The following is a 27,181-nucleotide window of genomic DNA, read 5'->3' as shown; positions in this document are numbered from 1 at the left end:
CTGCCTTCACCGGAGGGATTTAGCTGCCTGTTTCATTGCACCTGGTGGTTTATCCATTATTCTTTAAATGTTTTTTTGTAATACTGAGGAAGTATGCTTATAGTCCAGGACTGCAGCCTGTTTATAAAAATAGCTACATGTGTTATAATGGGATTATAATGCTTTATAAATGTACTTATACTGTGTTATACAGGGGGGCTTCAAGTAAAGTGTTACTGATAGATAGATAGATAGATAGATAGATAGATAGATAGATAGATAGATAGATAGATAGATAGATAGATAGATAGATAGATAGATCTGGACGGCATTACATAATGTCAAAAAATGTGCGAATGCTGCAAGATTCATCAGTTTTATTGTAGCACAATTATAGCATACAGTCTCCATTCTTATTGCTGCCAAGAGTGACAAATCTTTTAAACACAGAAACATCCACTGAAGAAAACACACAAAACTTATCTAACCTACTATTTCCATGTTAATATTGCTTCATTAAAACATTTACAGCATCTTCTCATTACTCCACCATGCTCCTCTTTACATCTCTAGAAAATCTGTGTACATGTTTCTTGGTTGTTTTCTCTAATTTAAGTAGAAAATACAAAAAAATGAAAAGCAACATTCTCACCGTCGGTTAACATCCATGACAACATATTTTAATTACATAGTTTGAAGTTAGAGGACAAATATTGTATAGGAATACCATCGGGTCTATGAAGTCTTACATACAAAAAAAAAACAAAAAAAAACATGAAATGGTTTACGACCCAGAAAATACAAACATTCATGACATTACAACATTACAAAAAAGATAAAACGACAACAAACCATGAATTTCTTTGACTTGAGACAAGATCAGTCACAGCTTTATGACCACTCACTGGTGAAGGGATGATCCTTTCCATTTCATTTTGCCAAATTTTGATGCTTGAAACATAAAAATATCAAACATGAAGATTCAAGAAGGTCAAAGTATTCTAACCAGCGGTGGTTTAGGACCTGCTAAAGTGGTTTGAGGGATGTTTCGGACTCACCCTCAGAGGCCTTGTGGAGGTTTGGAGCTACAGATTCGGCAGGTGGTCTTCATGTTTGGGCTGATCTCTGTATTGTCCAGGAAGTCCAGTGTGGAGTCTGCAGGAGAGGAGACCTCGTCTGCGTTGGTTTAAGGTGAGAATGTGGTGGTGGTCTCTGTTTCGTTGCCAGCAGAGCTCCTCCTCCTGCCACAGGTGTACTTGAAGAACCTCTCCTGGCTCATGCAGCCCAAGTCCTTCAGCAGCTTGAGGAGGTCGTAGCGAAACTTCACACCGATGAAGGCGTAGACGAAGGGGTTGAGGCAGCAGCGCAGGAAGGCCACGCTCTGCGTGACGTCGGTGGCGTAGACCAGGCTGTTGTCGTAGCTGCAGATGTCGGTTCCTCCCTGTGCCGTCACGACGGTGGTCCAACAGAGCAGCAGGGTGTACGGCACCTGGCAGACCAGAAACACCGTGACCACCGCCAGGATGACCTTGATGGCCTTGTTGCGCTCCAGGTTTCGAGCCTGATAGAGAGTCTGAATGATGGTGCTGTAGCAGAAGGCCATGATCAGCAGCGGGAGGACGAAGGCGATGATGATCTGGCTCATCTGGACGCTGATCCGCAGCGGGTCGAAGTGGCTGGAGAACGGGGTGCAGGTGTTGTTGGTGATGTTGGTGTAGACCATCTCCGGGATGGAGAAGACCAGCGCGGCCACCCAGATGAAGGCGGTCGACACCTTGCTGATGAGCACGGCTCGGGAGCGGTGGCGGTGAGCGGACACGGCCTTGGCGATGGCGAAGTAGCGGTCCACGCTGATGGCGGACAGGAGGAACATGCTGCTGTAGAAGCTGATCTTGTAGACGGTGTACATGGCCTTGCACAGCAGCAGACCCAGAACCCACTCCGTCATGGAGCTGGCCGCCCAGAACGGCAGCGACAGGGCGAACAGCAGGTCGGCGAAGGACAGGTTGAGCAGGTACACGTCCGTCATGGTCTTCAGACGCTTGAAGTAGAAGACGGTGAAGATGACCAGCAGGTTTCCAGTCAGGCCCAGGAAGAAGACGATGGAGTAGAAGCTGGGCATGAACCAGAGGCGGAACCGAAGGTTGGCGTCTTTCGAACACAATTCGGGAAAGTCGCTGTAATCGAAACTGGGAAACGGAGTGTCATCTGAGTAACTGGAGATGGTCGCGTTATCCCCATCTTCAGAGAAGCAGAGCTGGAATCAGAAACAGAACAGATGCATTTTGATCAATGTTTGCATTTTTTAGACACCTTCAAAATGGAAAACTGGGTTCATGAACTAGACTCTGCACTAAAGGTAATGAAAGTTATGAAAAGGCCCCGTCACCCCTGTGGTGCAGGTTGGCTCTGGGGGGTTGGAGGTGTTTGTGGTTGCTTTTGGTTGCAGAATAGGAGATACGAAAGCAGTTCTTGGGGGGGAAGAGTTTCTGAAGGTACTCTTCCAGTTCTGGATGGTATGAGCATGACAATGGACTGATAATCCATGTCTGTTCATGACTTCACCCAGAGGGAGCAGGTCGATGGAGAAGAGGGTGGAGCCCAGCACCGAGCCCTGGGGGACACCGCAGGAGACGTCATGGGTTTGACACCCTGCTTTGCCCAGGACCACATGCTTGATCTTGCTGTACTTCCCCTGACAGCCCAGCGGTGGATCGCAGGTGGAGGTGATGATGGCATTTTTTAATGTGGATGGGATATGGCCAGGGCTCAGGTGGAGGAGTCCGAGGCTCACATGGAGGGGTCCAGGGATCAGGTAGAGGAGCCCGGGGCTCAGGTGGAGGAGTATTTGTATTTGGAGCCTCTCAGGTTATCCGATAAATCCTGGTGTCAAACAGTGACTTCTTCTTCCCAGAACATTTTCCTTGGTATTTCACAAAAAGAAGTCAAACTGACGCCTCATCTCTGCACGGACTGAATTCAATTAAAAACGCTCAGAAAAATAAACGATGCGTTCAGACGACTCTCTGCTCCGGCTCGTGGTCCGAGTTGGAGTCGCCCATGGGCTTTGGTGAGACCAGATTCTTAAAACAGTTCATTTTCTTTGTCATTGGTTATTTCTTAGTAACAATAACAACAGAATCCTACACAAGTACCTTTGAATCAAGAGAAAAAAATGAAGAAAGCAGCAAATTGAAGCATCGACCACAGATTTAAATTCACCATTTTTCTTTCCGTACGCCCTCCTTTAACCACTTCCTCCGGAGGAAACGTCTCTCGTGAGCTGAAGGCTGCGGTTATTTAACCTGTGTGAGTAAAACTGGATCAAAATGTCACAGATGATATCTGTGACTTTGATCGGATGGTTTTACTACATTTCAGGAGACGTACAGCTGCTCATGCTGTCAGTGATCCTCAGCAGTGTTGTTTTTATTTCTTTCATTTTAGTGGCTATTTCGCCAGTCCTCTGATTGGACACCACATCCAAACCATCAAAACGTATCTGTGCTGTTTGTACGTGCTAAAATTAGTGGGAAGGTGATTTTGACTGGAAATATTTCACCACTTCTGACTCTACATTTATGTAATTGGGACACATTTATGTCAAAGTTTATATGACGCTGCAGTCAACAAAAACTGTTTTCCCGTCTACAGCTACTTACCCTGCCGAGGCTTGTTAGCCGTGCCTTCAGGGATCATAAGTAATCAGATTACAGTGATATCCTGTGAACACTCGCTGAGGTTCGATCTGCTTTAAGCTACGGTGGGATTAGAGGAGTTTTAGAAAGCTGTTCCTGATCCAACGTGAACTTCTCACAATCTGAGCTCTGTGTGTTTTTCTCTTTGTAGCGTCTCCTGTTGTGTTTTTGACAGATCTTCAGTTCCCAACCAGACTCTGAGGAAGGGGAAGAACAGAACAAGCAGGAGATGGACGAGTCCCTGTGACAGGCCTGTCTCTGGTCCGTCCTGGAGGGACGATCATGTGATCAATGGGGTCAATGAGGGGATGATACTGTTGGTGTATTCACTTTGGAAAAAGAAGTGAGCCTGTGTGTCCACTTCCTGCTGTTTTACATACTTGAAAAAAAAGTGTTTTGTCTAATAGATGAAAAAACAAAAAACAAAAGGGGCAACAGTCAGAACATGAAGCTTTGTGGTTTGTGTCCAGAATAACTGCAGCAGCGTCTCACCTCCAGATGGACCAATAAGAGTAGAGTCGGCAGGAAGTGGCGAAGATCTGAAACAAAAATAAAACAGAGGTGATGAATGTTCAGCGGCGTGAAGGACAGTCTGAACAGAGCAGAAGACGTCAGTGCTTGACCTCAGAAAGCTGCTGCAGCTGCTGCAGCGACACACAAGCCTCCTTTACCGCTGTTTGACTGAGACACTGAAGTGTCTCCACAAAGCACCATGTCTGAACGTCTCCGCTGCTCCTGTGATGGAGGCGAGTCCTGCTGCTCCGCTCAGCCACAGGATGGAACCAGCCATCCACCTCCACCCGCAGGGGAAGTCCTGCTGGTCTGCGTGCAGCAGGCGCAGCCGTGTCGAGGTGGGACTGCTGCTACAGCTACGTCCACCTGCGTCTCGTGACGGAGCGGTTCCGCCTGCCGTGGTGAGAGGAGCGTGGTCACCGAGGAGCTGCCGAGCGAGCGAGCATGACGTCAACCCGCCACACCTGGGATCCTCCACCTCAACACCAACCGGGCTGCTCTACGCTCTGGGGTCCTCCACCCTGGACCCCTGGTCCTCCAATCTGGACCTCTGGTCCTCCACCCTGGACCCCTGGTCCTCCAATCTGGACCTCTGGTCCTCCACCCTGGACCCCTGGTCCTCCAATCTGGACCTCTGGTCCTTCACCCTGGACCCCTGGTCCTCCAATCTGGACCTCTGCTCTGACATCTGTCACTGTTCTGTGTTCTAGTAAAGTTCTGTCTCCAGTCTGCTCCGTTGTTGGGTGCCGCTGTTCCCTCCTGTCCTCCAGCTCTCTCCATTCTGACTTGGATGGATGGACCTGGCGCGAGTCCGGCTTCCAGCGTGAACTGACGGGAACAGTTTGTGAAAGAGGTTCCCAAACAGAGAATTTCAATCATTCTAATTATTTTTTTTCCAACTTTATTCAGTGAACATTTCAAACTTAAGAGAACCAGACTATGAAATATAGGTCTCACAGAATCAGCAGTTCCTGCCCGTCCACCCAGCCCCACTGAAAGACAAGAAAATAGATACTTAGAGTGAAATTATCCATCCACCTGGCGTTGTCTCCGGTGTGTTCAGCCGTCATGTGGCATGGCGTAAATGGACTGAGCCTATCAGTGAGACAGTATGGTACTGCTGGGACCGGCGGACATGTGCAGGGGGACGAGGAGCCTCCAGTTCAGGAGAGTCCGACTTGGGTCTCGTAGGGTGAAAACGCTACGACCTGCTTCAGTGTGCAGGAGAATCTGAAAAGCTGGAAACTGCAGAAATGGATGAGGAGGCTACGGTGCAGCTTTGAGCCTCGGGCAGCGTTTAGTTATTATATAATCCCAGAAGAGTCCCAGCCTGGGGCCGGCCCAACACATGTGCACGATCCGACACCTGGCACCGGGTTCACCACCTGAAGGACACGTTCTGACGAGTCCAGAATGTGACGAGAGAACCCTAAAGATGATCTAACATTGAATGAGGACAAACGGAGGATACACTCTTGGATACACTCGTGGCTCTTTAGCATGAATGTTGAATGAATATTAAAATTATTTTTATGATAGTGACACGCCACAGTACTATTCAAAATGATTCGTCACCCTCGGTTCAAAAGGATCCCAATAAAGATACAAGAAAATTGGGGAAAACCACAAGAGATGGGGAAAAAAGTAATAAAAGTGCTTAAAAAATGTGAAATATCTAGAATTTCTAAAAGTAGAACATAAATATGATTGGGGGAAAAAGCATACAAAACTGCTTAAAAGAGGTAAAATGGTTAAAACTGCTAAAATTTCAAATTGTCAACAAAAAAAACTTGAAAATAGGATTAAACTGAAGTACATAAATAGGTTAAATATCATAAAATGTTCTCTCCTCTGAACCCTAACTTCAAAAATGCATGATGACGTGTAGTTTTTGTTTGTGCATCAAAAAACAAAAAAAAGAAACTAATAAACTGCATTGGCCTCATTTTAAAGGTTAAATATGTTTTGTGGCTCCAGAACAACTTGACTTGACTGAAAGTCACAGAAACGGCTCTTTTGGCCTCTGAGGTTGCAGAACCCGGTTCTAGACAAAGCAGACTTCCACCCAGGTTCTCCTCAGCGCTCGCTTTGCTGATGTTTTTAGCCAAACAGACCGCTGCAGGACAGAGATGCCTCCTCTCGATTCTGATTTGTTTTTGTGCGTCTGTACCGTGGAGTCACTTCTTTTTCCCGCTATGTTTTGGTTCATTGTCATTGTTCTGAGTTCCCTGTTCCGTGGTGGTTTAGCTGGACCAAACTGGTTTGTCTCGAGTCAAGAGAAGAAACTGGCATGGAGCAAGAGAGAAGGTTTTTCTCTTTGTTTTTATCAATTAAACTGCTGTGAAAATTCACTTCATATGACTCTTAACCTGTAAGTCTTTTCAGTTTTGACCAGGGATATTTTCTATTTGCTCTTCTACTTTTTTGAATTGAAAAGCAAATTTTCCAGACATTAAACAACTTGAGCTTGTGTCCTTCTGCTGGCTGAAATAGATTTAATAAAAAGAAGAAGTTGCTTCTGGGGAAAGTATTGTATGATTAAAATGCAATTAATTGTGATTAATTAATTACAAAGCCACTCTAATTAGATCACTTTTCTTCCAGTAATTTTCAGTATTGTGATTTTAGATTTTACTGTGGTTTATTGTCAATAAAGTTCTCGTCTTTTAGTTTGGAAACACGTCGCTGCAAAGTGTTTTCTCGAGCTCGATTATCAACACTTCCATCTGGACGTGGACTAAAATATGACTTCATGGATGTGGTTTGACTCTGTTTGACAAACTGATCGTCTGGAAAGTCAGGTCACCTGGAGGTATTCTCAGTTTATGGCCAACTGTGGAAGAGCGTACGGCGAGTCCAGACAAGTCCAGTCCTGCATGTCAGCTTGGTTCATATTAATATTAAAAATACATGTCTGATATCAAAACGTTTCCTTTGCACCATCATGATTCAAAAGCTGAGCAGGGAAATCATCCTCAGAGGTAAGCATCGGTCTTTCTGTCTGTAGCAGGGAGAGCCCCTGGGCTACAGGAGCCCCAGAGGGACACAAAGCTGTCTTCCGTGGACAACGTGCAGTCAGGACAAACCTGTTGATTTCATGCTCCGCTCTCCTGAAAACAGCCTTGTGCGTCACTGCTGACACTTTTCACTCTTTTTCTGCACGAATAAACCTAAAAGGTTAAACTTCTCGATCTTTTTAAAGACCAGTGCTGCTCGCTCACTCTCGCTCTGTCAGGCGACACACTCCCAGCACACGGTCCAACCAACACGACCTCTCCAGCCTCCTCACCGCCCGATTTCTGTTCCTCTCACTGACCGGGGAATGAAAGAGAAGCAGCACGTTCACAAGTTCTCCTGCTTTTAAACACTTTTACGTTCTGGAAGGCAAGATGAGAGTTCATCCTCCTGCTGTCAGATCGCTTCACCCTCACAGGTAGAAGTCAGTAACTTCCTACATGCTCGATCAAAGAGATGCCCTTCAAAATACATGTGAAGTCTGCATCACCTCAAGGTTTGCCAGAATTAAAAGTAACTGATTTGAAATACTTGAATAGAAAGATGAAAAATATCAAAGCATCAAAAATCACTGGCTTAAAGGAAGTTTTGAAACTCTTTTGTTGCTGTTTGTAATTATTTCTGTAAATTCAGACAGATTTAATGAAACTGAGACCTAATGGGGCTGATGAATCTCCATGATGTGCAGTTACATGCACATGAAGTCATCTGGTCATAATGCAGTAAAAACCCCGTCAGAAGAGCGTGAAACTCTGCCCTGGTAGACTTCTGAGCTGAAGGAGTACTCACCGGTGACAGGCTTCATGTTGTCTGAGACGTGAACCGCTGAGCTCTCTCTGTTCACTCTTCTTTTTTGGTCACACCTCAACCCTCAGATACCAAAAAAAGGCTTGAATCTCAACGAGAGCACAAACAACATTCCTGTTGAAGTGTCACGGTGGCTCACTTGTCAGCCGCTAGCAGGTGACTAGAGTTACCTGAGTGAAAAGAAAAACTATTAATTACTTAGTCATGGGATTTTTATTTTGTTACTTTTAAGAGTTATGCTTAGTGTTTCTCAATATGTGTAAAACTAATGTTAAAACAACATCAAATTAATGAAACAGTGTGGCTCAGACCGAAGGTAGATCAGTTAGAGGAGGAAGATGCTCTATAATCTGGATGTTACAGGAGGAAGATGCTCTATATTCTTAGAGGAGGAAGATGCTCTATAATCTGGATGTTACAGGAGGAAGATGCTCTATGTTCTTAGAGGAGGAAGATGCTCTATAATCTGGATGTTACAGGAGGAAGATGCTTTCACTGACTGCATTGCAGAGGTGCATTGCTTTACTTGAAGCCCCCTGTATAACACATTATAAGTTAGGGATGGGACGAGATCTCGCGAGATCGAAATGCCGCGAGATTGAGTACTTTATATGCAGGCAAAAACTCTTTATTAACTGGAATATTGAGGGAATAATACATTACATGGCGCACAGCCGTACAAACACGTGCAAAACCCTGATATGCTCATATTCATATTTAAAAACCCGGTCGAAAAGGACATGAAATACTGTTCTGCGCATGTTCTATCCGCAAGGAATCTTGGTCTTTGAGTCCACAAACTACTTGTGATACAGTTTAATTGATACGACGTAAATAAAATGTGCGGGAAACGATCGTTCAGTTCTTCTCTTTTATTGAAAAACGGTGCATCGCATCAAGGAACATTTTACCACGTCTTGCCGGCTCACACTCTTTTTCTCCAACCAGTGTTGCCAGATCCTCATGGTAGTTTCCCGCCCAAGCACTGCTGAAAACCCGCCCGTTTTTATAAAAACCAGCCCAATTCGGCCAAACCCATGAGATAGCGCCAAAACATTACACACACAACAGAAAACACTTCCTAAGCATACAAACCTTCACATAGTGACCATAACGAGGATAAACAACAATGCATTTCAAAACCAGCAGCTGCTCTCTCTCATCTGCACAGCACGGTTCTCACATGCACGCACGCACGCACGCACGCGCACACACGCGGACACACACATGCACATCCTAATGAAATTATCTTACCTTCATGAAGAATCGGGCTGAAGTTCCATTTCTTTTTCTTTTTTATTACTTGAACTTTGAACTCGCCAATTAACAGGGAACCCAGTCCTTCCAGAACCCCGGCTCCGCTCCGCTCCGCTCCGGGTTCTGGACACTTCTCCCCCGCTAGCTAGCTGCTGCGTTCAGGTGACTGGAGCGAGCTGCGGAAAACTGAAACTCGGTCGTTCACATGAAGGTAGCGGTGACAGCTGGACTCAGGAGACACGTGAAGGAAGCGTGGACAATTTGCACAAAGGAACGGCTCTCAGACAGCTGTGAACCGGCTGTCGTCGTTCACTTAAAAGAGCCGTTCAAGTAACTGTCTGTGGAGGATGACGGTTGCTGCAGACTACTGGTTTTCCGCATCTGCCGCCTTGCAGTCGTCTCAGCTCGGCAGGTACGCAGTGGAGGGGGGCGTGTCGCGTTTCTGCACCAGCCACGGAAGAGCGGACAGACGTGATTTCCGTAAAAAATTCCGCTATCGCGGAACTTGGGCTCCCGCCCAAGTCTGATTTTTCCAGCCCAAGGAGTTAAACCAGCCCAATTTTTACATGCCCGCCCAAGGCTCTTTTTACCAGCCCAATGACTTTTAAAGTCGCCCAATTGGGCGGGAACCCGCCCAATCTGGCAACACTGTCTCCAACATGCAGAGAGCCTGCAGCCTGCAGCCCTTCTTCCTCTGTGGTGTCTATGTAAAGTAAGGTTTGTTTTTTTTTTTTTTTTTTTTTTAATTTATTTCAGTCTTCTTTTGGCATGAAAACACAAGTAGCATAATTCTTACAACTTAAACAATACATTTGACTGAAAGGGTATAGGCAGAAGTTCATCACTTGTGTCGCCTACCCCTAGCAACATAAACATTACCAAGACAGCAACAAAAATATATCTCAAAAAGAAAAGAACTAAACCGACCTAGTTCATACAGGTATTACTTCTTCTTCTCCTTATAATTTTTTTTTTTAATTTATTTATTTATTTTTTTAATCCACCTTTCAGCATCTCTTACCCTCATACATCTCGCACCCACACACTATACTATTATCCATGACATACACCCAAAATTATACACTCACACACAAACACACACGTTCAGCCATAATTTGACTACAATCATTTCTATACTTTGCAAGTTTTCCAGAGTGACTTAATCAGTAACTTTATATTTATTTATAATACTGACCTTATATATTTTTTTAAAAGTGTGAACATTTTTGGAGCCCTTTAATGTATCATCCAGATCATTCCTAAGTTGACGCCTCTAAACGAAACGCATCGACTTTTCAAGTTGGTCCTCACTGGTGCCGTTTTAAGGTTTTAAGGTTGAAACATGCAAACAGCACACCTAGTGGCAGGAAGAGGAAATGCAGTCATGGCGTCGTCTGTGCACCGTGGTTTGAATGGGAATAGGGGAACTAGGCGGCCGCCTAGGGTGCAGTGTACAGGGGGGGCGCCGTGGCCGTACAAGGGGCGCCCCGACCCGACGCTCCGTGTTCCGTGTGATCACTGCTCTGCGCCGCTCCGACGCTGCACGGGAGTACCGCACCGCTCCCCACAGCTCAGCACCAACCCTGGAGGTCTCGTCTCGTCTCGATCTCGTCTCGTGGAATTTGTGTCTCGTCCCACCCCTATTATAAGTACATTTATAAAGCATTATAATGCCATTATAGCACGTATAGCACTATAGTTATAAACACTCATAAATGATCACAATGCCAGGAACTAACCCTAACCGTAGCCCTATGCTGCATGCTGGGTTATAAGCATTGTGATCATTTATGAGTGTTTATAACTACTTATGTGTTATACTAGGTGCTTCAAGTAAAGTGCTACCGTGCAGTGCATTGTGGGAGGAGACAGCAGCTCATCAGCTCTTCAACACTTGGCAGATGAAAGGTAAGAATCAGAGGTTCACAGAGGCTTCGCTCATTTTAACCCATAACGAGTTTCTGCTGTTTCATTCGGTGCAGATGTGACTTTATAAGGTCATGTGTGAGTCGTGTCATTTCAGCACGGTTCAGAATTTCATACGGCTTCCACTCTGAATTTCGCATTCAGTGAAACATGACTGAAGCAGGTGTGGATCGTCTTGATGAAGGGAGTGCTGCGCTGCTGCTGCAGTCGTTTGGTGGAGTCTTGCAGACGATGCCCTGCAGGGCCCGCTGCTCTCCAAGATCTGCACGCTTGTGCACACCTGTGTCTCTGCGGTTGTGGTTCTAAACTTTCACTTCAGGAAGTGCTTACCACAGGGTACAAGAGCTGCAGAGCACACTTTCCATGCCAACACTGACAGCACGGCTGACCGCTGACCGTCGGATCACCGGGCAGTAGAGGGACGCCGCAGAAACCTCCACGAGCGTCCTCCCCCTGCAGGTCCGGGCGGTCTGCCCCCTGCAGGTCCGGGCGGTCCTCACTGGAGCCACGCTGAGTTTGAGAGGAACGAGCCGTTCTGCACCAAAAACAGGAAATCTGAGCGATTCCCTGACATGTCGCCCACTTCCCCTACCTGCACTGTTCAGACACGACAAGCGGCATGCAGCCACAGACGGCGACACTCTGCAGCTGCCACACCGGCGGAAGTACAGTCGCCAGCTCCTCACCTCTAAAACACCTCCAGACTGCAGAAGCTGTGCGACACCCTGGAATCTACAGGAAGCTCTCTTCACCAACACATCAAATAGACAGGGTCAGTTAGGTTTGGTCCAGAAGCCTCGCTGCTGAGCGACGTCAGAGCTTCTGTAAATGATATGAAGCAATCCAGACTTCAGTCAGCTGGACGTGCTGATCGGAGGAAGACCTGCTTCCTGTCCTGCTTTGGGTAGCGACAGTGTTCACACTTCATGGTGTCTTCAGTGATGCTGGACTTTGCTCCTTCCAGGACGCCAAACAGCTTTAATCTGCCTGAAGCCACATTCTTCCATCAGTTCTGCTTCTTCATGTCAACAGCCTTCACCAGTCCATCCTTAATAAGTTATTTGCAACACAAACTAAGAATAGAAATTTTGAATCTGCTCCGTTTCATTTCATTTCTTGATGGAATGTGGAGGAGTCATTGCTCTGACCTAGACCGATTTCAATTGGCCCAAAGTTTTGAGGAGGCTTCCTGTAGCCCGAACAACCAGCAGCTCAGTACAAAGCTCTGAACAGCCAGGCCCCATCATACTATAAGAGCCGGCGAGACTCAAAATCACATCCTGAAACTCATAAGAACAACACAGACCAACCTTAAACAATAGGAAGGAAAAAGAAAGAAACAGCGTCGTCTCTCTCTCCTCTCGAGGGGAAGTTGAGCTCACAGGCGACGTTGCCTTTGCTTTGCTCCGATGGGTTTTGGGATTGGCTCGTCTGAAGACGCTCCTGCCTGCACTGCTTCTTCTCACTTCTCGCCCAGGAGCACGTTCAGTCTTTGAGCTGCTGCCTCTCGTGTCATCCAGAGACGACGGCTGACTTCTCTGCTGGGGGTTTGCTTCACCACTGAGAGTAGAGGGGTCTCGGCCATGCTCGTCACTTAAGTGTTAGATCAGAGGAGAAACACTTTTCAACTCGTTTCATCTGTGGTTGGTCTTCTTTACCACAGAAAGACACAACTGTACCTCATTTCCTTCCATTTGAAACATCTTTGTTGGCATCAAAATGTGGTCAAGCATCAAAATGGACTTCCACAGTACAGCATAATGCATGAGCATTAAACACATTCAGGTGTAATTCTAATTCTCCATAAGTGACCTCAGGATGTCTGGTGTGTTATATCCTCACTCCTTCACCTGTACCGAACAGAAGACGGTCAGCGACCTGGCAGTCATAAATACCAGAGACGGATGTAGATCAATGAACTAGTCCAGAGTCAGAGCTCAGTGTGTCATGGTTATTGACCGTGATCAGCTGGAGTCCAGTGAACGAGCTGAAACAACAAATCAAATGCATGTTCTGGTTTTTCCACACTGTCTATTAACTACATGATTCGGTATGGGATTATTCTCAGTGTCACTCTGTTCTCTGTCTCCAGTTCTTTCTTTAAGGAGCACAGCGGCAGTGACGGAGGGTTCAGAGGCACACAGTGTACATCTAGTGGTCCACATGGTCCTACTGCATATTTACTGTTCAACTCTCATGAAAAAAAAAAATACAGATCAAGAATTTTGAAAAGCAAGCGAATAAACTGAAAGGCAGTGATGTATACATCAACAGAGATCGAATAAAAATAAAAAAAACAGCTTGAAGATGGGAAAAAAGACTGAATAATGAAATATGGAAACATTAATTGGAATGTAGGACTTTCAGAAGATTGTTTTATTATTTGTAATATAATTATGTGCTGAATTAGGGTTTGTTACATTTTTTTTCCCAATTTGAAAACTGAAAATATAAATATTGTATTAAGTTGGGCTATTTTGAAAGAAAATACAAAAAGGACAAAAAGGAAATTGTTTCTTTGTGTTCATTTGATTTCTAATTAAGATGTTCTGGGAAGAAATCAGCCTCGATGCTGCAGATTCAACGCTTCATTTCAGTTCAACCAATCTGTGACTTCTGTCCGACAGAACGTTGAAATGAAGCGATTTCAGATGGATGTGAGCTTTATTGTGCCAGTATGCCAGAAGTAATGAATGTGGAGACGTAGCTTCTCTAAAACTGGGGTTGAAATGACATGACAACTGTTACTGACAATATGGATCAATCACAGCAAAGTTATAATGATCGGCTGGGGTATTGATCAGCAGGACCCTGCGACTGACAGCCTGACGGAGCTGTTAAAGGAGAAACGGTAACGGTAAGGAAAAAACAGAGCAATAAGGAATATTATGAGCAACTGAACAAACAGAATATGACAGCATGTGAGGAAAAAAAATCAATGTTTTAAAAAAATTACTCAATAACTTCCACATAATCTTGCCAATTTTGCATTTAGGTTAAATCAAAGATAGTTCATGAGTTTGTTTTGTAGATATCAGCCCATCTCATAGAAAATATACCAAAAGCAATAAAACTTAATTAGTAACGTCAATAGTGTTTCACTTTTCAGAGAAAGAAGAAACATTGACTATCAATGTTTGCTATAAAACACCAACTGACTGTACTGATATGGACATGAGTCCAAATAGTCTGATTATTGAAACATTTTCACGTGTCTGCATCCTGATCCGACAGCTGGAAGCTTTCTGTAAACATGAAAACAGCCAAAGTTAATCTGCTGTGCAAAAAATAGAGGAAAGCACTGAATGATGAATGAATGAACAATGAAATCAATACATTTGGTTCAAAAACTGTTAAATAAGCTTCAATAAATCAGATTAACCTGAATTTAACCTCCAAAGAAAGTGTTTACTGTCCAGACAGCACTCACCTCGATCTTTTTGTCATCTCCCTTAGAGACTTAAAATGCTCCATAAACACAGAGGACCCCGGAAGTGGAGAAATGATGCATGCTGGGAAAACGCTGATCCTCGGTCACTTGGCGTCACCGAGGAGACGTACAGAAAGCGACTGAACTGGGCCTTTCATCAGGGTAGAAAAGTTTATTGGTATAAATATGCAAAAGGAAATCCATTTTTAAGACGTCATGTTACGAAATGGTTCTTCCAGCTGAGTTTTTTCTTTTTTAACGACAACATGAAAACCCATGTTTAAGCAAAAACCTCGTAACACTGTGTACACACTCACGGTACATTTAAACGTTCTCTGTTGAAAACTGCAATACTGATGACGACGGCACACGGGTGCTCTCAGAGAACCGCCTTTGATTTGATTGACAGCGAGCAAACTGGAGAACACGGTATCGAAGCGACGCGCACAGCTTCCCGGGCCGACCGGACCGTTTAGAAAAGCCGATAATAAATAAAAGGAACTACTGCTAAAGACTACAAACTCCTGAGACGATACTGTCACTGTGATACTGGAGCGGAGGCGGCCGGTCGCTCCGCTCTGAACATGCAAAAAGAACCAGAAAAGCAACAATGACACCAACAACACAAAGGACAAAGGTCAATATAACACTGAGCAAAGGTCGCCTCGGGCAGCAGCTTCTTCTTTTTTCTCCAAAATGACCATCAGCCAGAACATTAGGACCACTTCAGACACCCTGGCCTGGCAGATCCATCAAAGTGTGTTCAGAACCAGCTATAGAAACCACGGCGGGGAACCGTGTGGACGGAGAACCGAAGCAGAGCCCTGCAGAGACCACGACGCCTCCTGGCAGCAGGTCCAGCCACGCACCGGTCCAGAGGCCTGAACTACAGGTCACCTGCTCTGCAGTTCAGCCGGGACTATCAGTGGTCATCAGAGAGGGCGGAGTCTGCAGCATCTGACCAATCACAGAGCGGCTCGCCCTCATCACGGAGGAGCAGACAGCGATTCTCCAGAAGTATGAGAATTCATCAGGAAGAGACAAACAGGTTAAGCCTGAAGTTAGCTGGATAAAAGAAAACCAGGTTAGCGTTCTCCTGATCGTTGTTGGCGCCCCCTGGTGGTGGACAGAGGCCAGCAGGCCTCAGCTGCATCCTGACAGCTCGTATCAGGACCAGAGGACGACCTGCAGCGTCTGCTGGACCAGACCACCAGAGTGTTCTGAGCTTCTCCTCTGGCAGAGCAGGAAGACCCCAGCAGAGCTGCAGGTCTGGACATGCCCCCCCTCACAGGACGCTGTCTGATGCTTCCCACCCACTGCCAGGACTCACTGCACTGAGAGGGTCTGACCCACCGACCCCGTCAGTGGTCCTAATGCTGTGGCTGATGGGTGTGGCCGCAGCCCGCCAGACGTAGTGCTGGAGAAACGTATCAATATGTGCTGGATGGGTTCTTCTCGATGGCGATACGACCTGTGGAGAGAATCTAGTGCTTTCACATGAGACGGTTCTTCAGGAACCTCGGACTTTAACCAGGATCTGAGATTTTAACCAGGATCACTGGTTTTAACCAGGATTACTGGTTTTAACCAGGATTACTGGTTTTAACCAGGATTACTGGTTTTAACCAGGATTACTGGTTTTAACCAGGATCTGAGATTTTAACCAGGATTACTGGTTTTAACCAGGATTACTGGTTTTAACCAGGATCACTGGTTTTAACCAGGATCTGAGATTTTAACCAGGATTACTGATTTTAACCAGGATTACTGGTTTTAACCAGGATTACTGGTTTTAACCAGGATCCTTTTCTCTTTTAAATCAGGACCTTTGATTTTAACAGAGGCCAGTGATTTTAACAGGAGAATCCATTTTGAACAGGATCACTGATTTCCAGGTGATTTTAACCAGGATCTTTGATTGTAAATGGTTTCAAACAGGATCATTGCTCTGTCGGCTTCAAGTGCAGATTGTTTTTTTTTGTTTTTTTTTTGACGTGTTCAGTGCGTCTATGAGTGGCGATGTCTGAACGTCACCTCCACCTGCGGCCTGTTCACCACGGAGACGTCTGAACAAACTGAGATGATACTGTGCAATACGTGGAAGGGAGGCCTGCAGACTGCAGCTCACAGACAGTCTGGGGGGGGGGGGGGCTCAGTGGACCGCCCGGGTCCTGCCGGGCCCGTCCGGCGGCTCGCCGGCCGCGGCGTCCTCCGTCTGGGCCGAGGTGGTCTCTGAGCCCGTGTTGCTGTCGCTGGTTCCCTCCTCCATGGCCCCCTCGGGGACGCTCTCCTTGTCCTCTGAAGCCCCCTCCTCGCCGCCCTGGTGGGCTTCCAGCTCATCGGAGGCTTTGGCACTTCCCTGGATCAAACAGAGACACGTCAGGGTGAGGGGTGAACACTGCCCCCTGCAGTCTCAGAGAGAGACAGCAGCTCTGCAGCTCAACAAAACAGGTCTTCTCATTTCATCACACCCGTCAGCGTGATGGCGTGCTCACCTGGCGCCTCGGTGCGCTGGCGTCCGTGTCCTCGGCGTCCTTGCTGCCGCCTTCGCCGTTGGACGCCGTCTTGCCGCCGTTGTGTGGCGCAGACGTGTTTGTCCTCCTCTGCCAGAACGCAGGCAGGGGCCTCCCGGGCCCTCGGTCCCCGGCGTCCTTCTCGCGCTCCGCCATCCGTTTGCGAGCGCCTCCTCGGCGCGGCGATCTCAGCGGAGATCTTCTCCATGTCCACCTCCACCTTCATGCAGCACAGCTGGAACACAAGACGGAGGAGACGTGGAACAGGCCAGACTCGGCGTGCGAGTCAGCGGCGTCCGGACGGGACGTGGGAGACGGCGTACCCGTTTCAGCTCGTTGGTGAACGACTCCGTGGCCTCGATGAATTTCCTCTTCTTGTCCTGGGTGGCGGTCTTCAATCTGAAGCAGCTCCGCCTCCAGTTTCTCTGCGACGCGAGACACCGAGGTCATTTACCCACAAGTCCCCGGCGGGCGGCCCGTCGCACGGCGGGTTTACCTGATGGACCATGAGAGACTGGACCTGCCGCTTGAGGACCTGCATGCGGGCGGTGGTGACCACGGACCGGACGTCCGGCACCACGCTCTCGCTGAGGATCTCGCTGATCAGCCGGTGGTTGCGCTGGAAACGGGCCGCGGCCGAGTGCTTGATGGAAAAGCCGTCGTCGTAATCTGAAGACAAGAGTGAAATGTTGAGAACACTCCTGCAGAACAACATGCAGAGCCACAGCACCACCTAGTGGTGTGTTTCAGGTACTCACTCACACAGCAGCGTTACTATCACCTTTAAGAGAGGTCTGCACAGCTCAGTTTCCTCACTCCTGCTCAGACCCTTCCATACCCGACAGGACAGCGCTGTAGTTTGATTTCCAGCCTGCCAGAGCTGGAGACACTCCAGCATGTTGAAACTTGGTGAGCCAGAGCCGTTCCTGCCAGCTGACTTCAGCACACTGTACATGAGCAGATGTGGCCAAATCTGCAGCCGTGATTCACTGGGAAACGTTGCGCCTCACGCTAAGCGCTCGCTCCTCGGCCCTTTAAACACGCTGTCGATTGTGCAGTAAAGTGAAACCCAGAGACAGAACTACGACAGTAAACAGGGCTCGTTACTTTTTCCACTGCAGCGATGGAGAATCAGTTCCAGATGCACTCGGTGTTTTATATTCCTATTGTCCTTACTTCTGCAAACGGGCCGAGCTACAGGTCGGGTTGAGGCGTCGTGCCGGGCGCTTTGCTGTGGCCTCTCCTCATTACGTCGCTGCATTTGTTGGGGGAAGGATATATACAGTCAGGACCTCTAGACGACAATCCCAGACTCAATGCAGGGCGGCGGTATACAAAACGTTCCCTGTAGATCCAGGCAATGGAAAACATGATTCATGTCCACGCTGGGATCAACAGTAGGGCTGCGTTCACACTTGCGGTGTGGTTCCTGGTCTGGATCAAAGCGGACAGAGAGAAGCTGCTATTTCAGAGCAGACGTTTGGACTGACAATCAGGACATCAGACAAAACAGACGTAAACACGCAGCTTCTCAGAGGTTATAGCGACGTGGGTTTCACGGTGTGGGGTGTTCCCAGGGGTCATCCAGGACACAGAATGTCACAACGTGGCATCGCCAGCATTCTGGGAGTGTTAGTGGCCCTGCTGAACCTGCTGCTGAAGGCAGCCAATATGATTCTAAGATCATGTGACAAAGTTTCCTCGATGCTACCAAGCTAATTAGCGAAATATTTCTGTCGTCCTGTGTTGAGACTCAACGCTGAGACGTGCTTTCAACAAACGGTTCGGCTGTTTAGCTCGGCCACCGCAGGTATTTCCATCACTGACGTTTGACTTTCCGTCTATGAGCTGTTTGGATGCTAATAAGAACAAACAGTGCAAACGGCTAGCGGGCAGCAGCTTAGTGGAGCTCTTTCTTCCCCCGGGACTTCATTAATAAAGCACCGGCTTTCAATACGTGACCACCAGGAGAGCTAAATCTGATTTAATCATTACCGTACCAACAAATCCCAGCAGGGTGCCAGACCTGACTTTTTAATGGTCTGGGCTGTTCTGGGTTTTATCTGTAGTTTTCCTGAACATCATTATCTTCAACTGTACCACAGCCAGGCCCCAGACCAGCATCATTTCCTCCAGCTGGGTGGAACTCAGACGTCGTCTTCTGGCTTCTGTGTCCAACGTGAGTGTGTGTGTGCGTGTGTGTGTGTGTGTGTGTGTTTGCGTCAGTCTTTAAAACAAATGGGGAAAGAACGGAAATTTTCCAATTATGTCCAAACCGATGCCAAGAATACCTACAAGACCTAAACACAGAGAAACAGAGGCAACGCTTTGCAGGCTAAGGACGAGGAACTGCTTTTCAGAGGTAGCATTGCAGAAAATGTGGAGGAGGAGGAGGTGGAGGAGATAACACAAGTATGTGGACTTGGCGCGCTGTGTGGTTTGTAACGACTCTCTAAACGGACCCTCTGCGGAGCCCGGAGCGCCCCCGGGACGGGGGTCTTGGTGGTCTTACCGTCGGGATCCTCCGCTGGCTGGATGCTCATGTAAGGCTCGCCCTTGTCCAGTCTGGACTGCCTCTGGCGACTCTCCTCCTCCAGGGCGGCCTCCGCCCGGCTCTTTGCGTTGACGTAGGCCAGGTAGGCTGGGGAGTTGTGGTAGGCCTTCATGCTCTCATTATACTCTATCTACAGCGGGACAAGACGAGAGGAATGACGAGGAAACAGAAGGCAGCAGACTCAGTGTGGACCCTTGTTTCTGTCAACTACACACACATACAGGACTGGTAATGACGGTTAGACAGGAAGGGATGAGGATTGGAGGGACCCACGACTGCAGGGGACACATCTACTGGTCGCCCTTCAGGAAGAAAAACCCCATGAACACCCTGGTAAAACAACCAACCTTCTCTGCTTCGTAGTCATTCAAATAATCCTGTTTCTCCTCATCAGTGAGGTCCCTCCACATGCCACCGATTATCTTCCCAATTTCCCATAGCTTCAGATCAGGATTGGAGGCTTTTACTTGATCCCAAACCTGGTGATGAGAACCAGACATGGGTGCGGGGTTGGGTTGGGTTGGAGGGGCTATGCGTGGTTATCTCTTTGCAGAGAGGTCACAAACCAGAGGAGGCCGTGTGCTTTAAGCTCCATCTCTCCCTCTACAAGAACATGGACTGAGCTACAGCCAAGTCCTGCCTTACTCTGGCTGCACACACAACGTCTGGAAACACACTTGACACACTGCCTGCAATTCAAAGCATCCCTGAGGTCCGGCAGAGCACACGGTGGACGCTGCAGAGAGGAGCAGAGAGGGGCGGACTTACCTTTCGACTGTATCTCATATACGGCATCAGCGGCTTATCGGGCGGTTTGGGCGGCTTGGGGATGTTTATTCCAGAAGAGTTCTGGGAAACAGAGAGAAATCATCAGTGGAGGCGTGGCAGCTCTGAAACAGGCAGAAACCAGCATGATGATTTACTGTCCTGCTACATTTGGGAACACTTTATTATGACCAAGATGTAACAGAAAGGAAATATAAAGCCATGTGGAGGGTTCGGTCCAGATTTGAGGATTTATTCACCTTTCAGCTAAACATTTCTTAATTCGGCTTCTCAAAAGGAAAACAGACTTCTTCTATTTTTCAGATAATAAAAAGCCCATTTCATAAGAAAAAAAAAAAACACCCTTCCCAATGAGTAGCAAAGAATTCTCTCTCTCTTCTTTTAAATTGTATGTTTATTTGGAAAGGAAGCAATAATTTAAAGAGAGAATTATCACTACCAGAATATAAAAATGTGTGTGATGTTTGAATTTGTGCTGGTGTTTAAATTTGGGTGAGTCACTGCTAAATAATTCATTGGTTATCAATAAAGTTGCAGTGTCCGGGTCCAGCAGAGCAGGCTCCTGCTTCCTGCAGCGCCACGAAACTTTTCAGAAACAATTCAGAAATAACTCCACCAACTCAGAAATACCGTCTTCACGCAGTACCTGGGACTACTGCTCACGAGAAAATTTGGGGAACATCTGAGCGTTGTCGCATCCCATCATGCTCAGTAACCATGGAAACAACTTTCTGACTGGATCAAAGGTGGGCAGAACAAACCTGCAATGGTTTGAATCGCGCCTGTTTCCACGAGGCAATCGGCAGAAACAGGAGCTGGTGCTGTCTGTTCCTGACGTTAACAGTCGGGTGTGTGTTCGTCTTTGTGGGCGCCGTTATTAGGGTCTCCAGCGAGCGTTCAGATTGGTCATCACAAAGTGCTACCGCTGGTTTAATTAATGGCAGTGTGAAGCGAGGGGCCCTGCAGCGCTCGCTGGAACACGGACCGACTGCGGCAGCAGCAACAAGCCTGCGTTAAGCCGAGCTTTGCCCGCGGCGAGACATAATGCCGTTATTAAAGCCAGCCAACCACAGCCTGCATGCAGCAACCAAATCAGTGCTGGGCAGCCAGAGCCATGCCGAGCGGCCGGTCTGCGACGCCATGGCAACGCGGATGGGATGAGTTACCCAGCATGGCTGTCAGAAGCAGACACAGATGGACCCGGGCCGGTCTGCATGTCTGATGGTGAATGCATGAGAGCCCTCGACTGTGTTCTCTACGTTCTGCTGGGGTTCCTCTACGGGATGTTCATACCGTTACCCGACTGTTGCTGCTCTGGCTCCCTCCCAGCCTGTAGTTGTTGTAGGCCAGATGGCTGTATGGGTTGTACCCCACAAACCCGGCAGTGTTGGGCATTTGCTGATGGAAACAAATGAGACAGAAACACGAATGAGAAAAATGAGAGAAGAGACGGAGGAAGAAATCAAAGAACCGATGGAGGAAGCAGGGAAACGCAAAGGAAAGACACTGGCCGTCATGCTGGGGGGGCGCAGGAGGAACAACCTCTCAGAAGCACCGGGGGGGGGACTCACAATGGTGCTGGGTGCAGCTGGGGGGGGGGGGGGGGGGGGGGGGGGGGGGGCATATGGGGGCGCAGCAGGAGGGGCTTCAGGGTGGGGGGAACTCACAGTGGTGGGGGGAGGGGGGAGGGGGGGGATACTCACTGTGATTGAGGGGGGGATACTTACAGGGTGGCTGAGGGGGATACTCAGGAGGGGGGGGTCCTCACAGAGGAGGAAGGATGATCACTGTGGTGGGGGCAGGGGGAATACTCACGGTGGTGAGGGGGTGGGGGGATACAGTTGTTGTGGGAGGGACACTCACCGAGGTGGGGGCAGAGGGACAATCACAGGGGTGGGGGATACTCACAGGGGTGGGGGGGATACTAAACCAATGTGGAGGAGGGGGACACTCACGGGGGTGGAGGATACTCACGGTGGTGGGGGCAGGGGGAGGTGGAGGAGCGTACGAGGGTCTCTCTGTAGTGAGAGAAAGAAAAACCTTCAGGTCAGAATCAGTGGAGAGAAACAGTTTGAAATCCAGCTCAACCTGGAGGAGATTCAAAAGGGTTTTTACTATTACATTATTTCTGATCAATACAGGCAATGAAATGGAAGTGTTTGTTGTTCTATTCTGTTCCTTGTGCACGAACTGACACTGGCTTTAACTGACCTGAAGGACAGAAGCAGGACTGTCACCTTTACACTGCTCTACAAGTTAAATGCACAGTGTGGATTCATCTCACTGTTTCTGCACAGCATAAGTTCACGGTACACAAAAAAACTGTATTCATTGCAATCCACTCCATCTGCCGTCTAAGCCGGTTCATAACAATAAATTCATTTTCAAAGTAAAAGCATCCATCAAATGAGTGCAACCAGGTTTCATGTTCTGAAGCAGAAATGTGCTTATCATTGCCACACAGGTAATAACTCACTGCAGCATCAGGAAGCTACCAAATATGGACATTTTCCTGGTAAAAGAAACAAGAATTGCAGCAATGATCTTCTTCTTCTCTTCACATTGTTATTTCCAGACTTCTATAATCAGCTGCTGTGATAACAAGCACACAGCAGATCAGGAAAACGGTCTTCAGTGTTTCAGTGAGTAGAAGCAGCGATCTGCAGCCTGTAGCGTGGATAGCATGTCCTCCAGTGGAGAACAGGCATGGTTACCATGACAACCGTGAGGCGGCGCCACAGATCTGGCGGTCTGACGATTTCCCTGCTCAGATGTAAAAACCCTGATTTTCCCTGTTGTGAGAGCGAGTCCTAAACTTTTTGGCTTTACTGTGAAATAAATAAATCAGGAAGTGCTCTACCAACTCTTCAAGAGATTTCAAGCTTTTCACTTTATTGAAGCCATCTTTTAAGTGCTTTCAGCTGTTTTTCTTGGCGTGGCGAACAATGAGCTCATTTTCTGCTGTTTCTTTTGGAAAAAATGGAAGTGCAGAGAAGTTTCAACCACAATGTTGAACCCTCCACTTTGTGCACAACATTGGGAAACTGTTTTGTGTCTTTCGTGATTTCTTTTTCCAGCAAACACTGAACTGCAGCGCAATCTGAACAATATGTGATGAAAGTTTAAATCACACGTTGTTCACGATGACGTCCGCTGGGAGGCCTGGGAGTTATACAATACTGAAACAACATTCCAGGAAACCAAAACGTTTGAGGGTCACACAAAAATAGTTGTGAAACACCGGTGGCCAGCAAAGTACGGTGAGCCGGAAGGGCCTACAGTCACAACACAACATCAGAAGGCATAACGCCAAACAAAAGGCACAACACAACATCAAAAGGCGCGACACAGTCTTGCAGTTGCGGTGTGACTTTTGCTGTCAACACTTTTTGTTGTTGCATTGTGAGTTTTGCTGCTGTGACTTTAACTGTTGTGGATTTTGCTGTTGGGTTGTGACTTTTTGTTATTGTGACTTCTGCCATCACGTTGTGACTTTTCCTGTTGTGACATCTGGTATTGCACTGAAACTTTTGATGCTGTGTATTGAGTTTTCCCGCTGTGCCTTTTACTGTTATTTTTGCCTGTTGCATTGTGACGTTTGCTCTTGTGTTGTGACAAGTTGTTGTTCTGTTGTGACGTCTGCTGTTGCACTGTGGATTCTTGCTGTTGCATTGAGACCTTCTGATGCTGGGTTGTGAGTTTTTGCGGCTGTGACTTTACTGTTGTGGATTTTTGTTGTGTTGACTTTTGCTGTTGCATTGAGACTTTTTGGTGTTGTGCTGCATTTTGCTGCTGTGACATTACTGTTGCTGTTGTGGATTTTTGCTGTTGTGCCTTTAGTGTTGCATTGTGACCTTTGTTGCTGTGACTGTTGCTGTTGTGGACTTTTTGCTTTTGCTGTTGCGTTTGGACCTGATGCTGTGGATGCTGTGAATTTTGCTGTTGCACTGTGGATTTTTGCTGCTGTGATGTTTGCTGTAGTAAATCATTGCTGTGCTTTTGTGACTCTTTATCGTTGTGACTTTTATGGTTGCGTTGTGTCATTTTGCCGTTCCCTTGTCGATGAGACATATGATAATAAAGTGATTCTGTTAAAGCATTCCACCATCATTCCTCACAAACAGCTCAACTAGCAGGTGACAGTCGCCCAGCAGGACATTAACCTGACTGACTAGCAGGTCAGAAGTCTCCAGTCGTTCTTACTTGACATTGTCGCCTTGAGAAGAAGCTCTCACTCTGTTCCAGTCATTGGATCTGCAAGAAACACATTTTTATTGTGAGGAGCTGCAGACTGGGTGGCTCTGAGGGGAACTGTGATCAACACACTGTGAATGCACCTCACCACTGCACACACACACACACACACACGCACACACACCACAAACAAAAGGAGGCAGAAAAAACGGAGAGAGAGGCTGTCAGAGAGCCGGCAAGCTAAGACAAGCTAATGCTGCTGGCTAACACAGGCTCAAGCAAGCTAGCGCAGGCTAACACAGGCTAGCGGTGGCTAAGTCAGGCTAACACAGGCTAGCACCGAAGTTGGCATTTTTTTACACGCGTTTTTCCTTTAAATAATGCAAAGGCAAGACAGGCCAAATACGAGGGGGCAGAAATGTGACCGGTCTGGTATTTTTTTGGTGTTTGACTCGTTAAGCATGTTTAACACCAACATGCTAACGTTAGCGTCAAGCTAACTTTAGCATGCATTCATATTAGCTCGTTGCCGTACAGTTGTTTGCCTGTAAAACGTAATAAATAAAACCTGCTGAGTCCGAGTCGACATTACTTTCAGCTCACTTGGAGCGTTTTGGTTCCAAAATATTCTTAATAATTATCCGCTCCGTCAGTTAAAATAAGCAGCTGATTAAGAGCTATTATTAGCATGCAGCGTCAAGTCAGACGTCTACAGACATATAATCCCTCAGATTGTGAACGTGTACCAGCATAAATCCAGAAATGACGGGCATAAAACTCACCTTAAAGCCCGCAGTGAGTCCCCACCACAGGCTGCACTGCGGCTTTAACAGGGAAGGCTAACCAGGTAGCCCGGACAGACCGTCTCCACCATGGAGCAGTGAAACGGGGTCCACTCGGCTGATCCCGCAGAATCTTCCAGAATTACACCCCCACCCTCCTTATTACAGCTGTGAGCCTGAACGCTGCTCAGGCTCATCGCCCTCAGCTGTCACACTGCTGCTGCGCTCTCTCATTCAGAGCAGCAGCAGACAGCCGGCTCTGCTGGAGGGATCCACTGAGGAACATCTGAGCTCTGCTGGAGGGATCCACTGAGGAACATCTGAGCTCTGATGGAGGGATCCACTGAGGAACATCACAGCTCTGCTGAGGGATTCCACTGAGGAACATCTGAGCTCTGCTGGAGGGATCCACTGAGGAACATCTGAGCTCTGATGGAGGGATCCACTGAGGAACATCTGAGGTCTGCTGGAGGGATCCACTGAGGAACATCACAGCTCTGCTGGAGGGATCCACTGAGGAACATCTGAGCTCTGCTGGAGGGATCCACTGAGGAACATCTGAGGTCTGCTGGAGGGATCCACTGAGGACATCTGAGGTCTGCTGGAGGGATCCACTGAGGAACATCACAGCTCTGCTGGAGGGATCCACTGAGGAACATCACAGCTCTGCTGGAGGGATCCACTGAGGAACATCTGAGCTCTGCTGGAGGGATCCACTGAGGAACATCTGAGGTCTGATGGAGGGATCCACTGAGGAACATCTGAGCTCTGCTGGAGGGATCCACTGAGGAACATCACAGCTCTGCTGGAGGGATCCACTGAGGAACATCTGAGCTCTGCTGGAGGGATCCACTGAGGAACATCTGAGCTCTGCTGGAGGGATCCACTGAGGAACATCACAGCTCTGGAGGAGGGATCCACTGAGGAACATCACAGCTCTGATAGAGGAACATGACAGCACTGATGGAGGGATCCACTGAGGAACATCTGAGCTCTGCTGGAGGGATCCACTGAGGAACATCTGAGCTCTGCTGGAGGGATCCACTGAGGAACATCACAGCTCTGCTGGAGGGATCCACTGAGGAACATCTGAGCTCTGCTGGAGGGATCCACTGAGGAACATCTGAGCTCTGCTGGAGGGATCCACTGAGGAACATCACAGCTCTGGAGGAGGGATCCACTGAGGAACACACAGCTCTGATAGAGGAACATGACAGCACTGATGGAGGGATCCACTGTCCCCCCCCCCCCCCGGTCCCTGTGTTCCCTCTCGTCCACAATGATTCAACACAGTTTCAGTTTGAAACCCGTTTCCCAGTTAAATTGGTGAAAGCCATGATGCTAAGCAGCTAACACGCTTCTAACAGCACCACAGTCTCACCACACACACACACACACACACACACACACACACACACACACACACCATGTGAGGGAGCGAATGGTCAGCCCAGCTCAGGATGTGGTTCGCCCAGACTTTGTTGGAAGGGTCCGAGAGAAAACAAGGAGGAAGTTTGGAGTTTCTTTAAAAAGTTAATCTATTAGGAACTTTCAATTTCCAAATACTAAAAAAGCAGTCACTTCCAGACTTATTGCACGTTTCCATGACACAGTTGCAGCACGACTGGAACCAGTGGTTTCCCTCTGGAGCTCCACCTCCGTGTGGGTGGAGTCGTCATATCGAGGTGACCTGTCCACTTATCTTGATAAAGCTAATGACATTTAAA

At 47.7% G+C, this 27,181-nt stretch overlaps 2 protein-coding genes across 2 annotated transcripts; both read right to left on the bottom strand.

Moving 5' to 3' along the window:
• Positions 1-336: 336 nt before the first annotated feature.
• On the bottom strand, positions 337-8,073 carry ccr7 (chemokine (C-C motif) receptor 7). Its single transcript, XM_030095168.1, has 3 exons — positions 7,995-8,073; positions 4,170-4,216; positions 337-2,236 (listed from the first exon to the last, which is right to left on the bottom strand). The coding sequence occupies exons 1-3, from the start codon at positions 8,008-8,010 to the stop codon at positions 1,166-1,168; spliced, it is 1,134 nt and encodes a 377-aa protein (XP_029951028.1). The 5' UTR covers positions 8,011-8,073; the 3' UTR covers positions 337-1,165.
• A 6,709-nt stretch (positions 8,074-14,782) lies between these two features.
• Positions 14,783-25,661, bottom strand: LOC115390563 (SWI/SNF-related matrix-associated actin-dependent regulator of chromatin subfamily E member 1-like). The gene is given in 15 exon segments (XM_030094469.1): positions 14,783-16,984; positions 17,121-17,201; positions 17,203-17,261; positions 17,264-17,307; positions 17,309-17,373; positions 17,462-17,521; positions 17,523-17,561; positions 17,635-17,807; positions 19,651-19,822; positions 20,040-20,171; positions 20,461-20,541; positions 21,772-21,876; positions 22,453-22,496; positions 24,682-24,732; positions 25,455-25,661. Coding segments are annotated over 14 exon segments (1,269 nt in total). The 5' UTR covers positions 24,689-24,732; positions 25,455-25,661; the 3' UTR covers positions 14,783-16,777.
• Between the last annotated feature and the right edge of the window lie 1,520 nt (positions 25,662-27,181).

Source organism: Salarias fasciatus, chromosome 6 (assembly GCF_902148845.1).
Source record: "Salarias fasciatus chromosome 6, fSalaFa1.1, whole genome shotgun sequence".
NCBI lineage: Eukaryota > Metazoa > Chordata > Actinopteri > Blenniiformes > Blenniidae > Salarias > Salarias fasciatus.
This window is presented reverse-complemented; position numbering and strand designations above follow the sequence as displayed.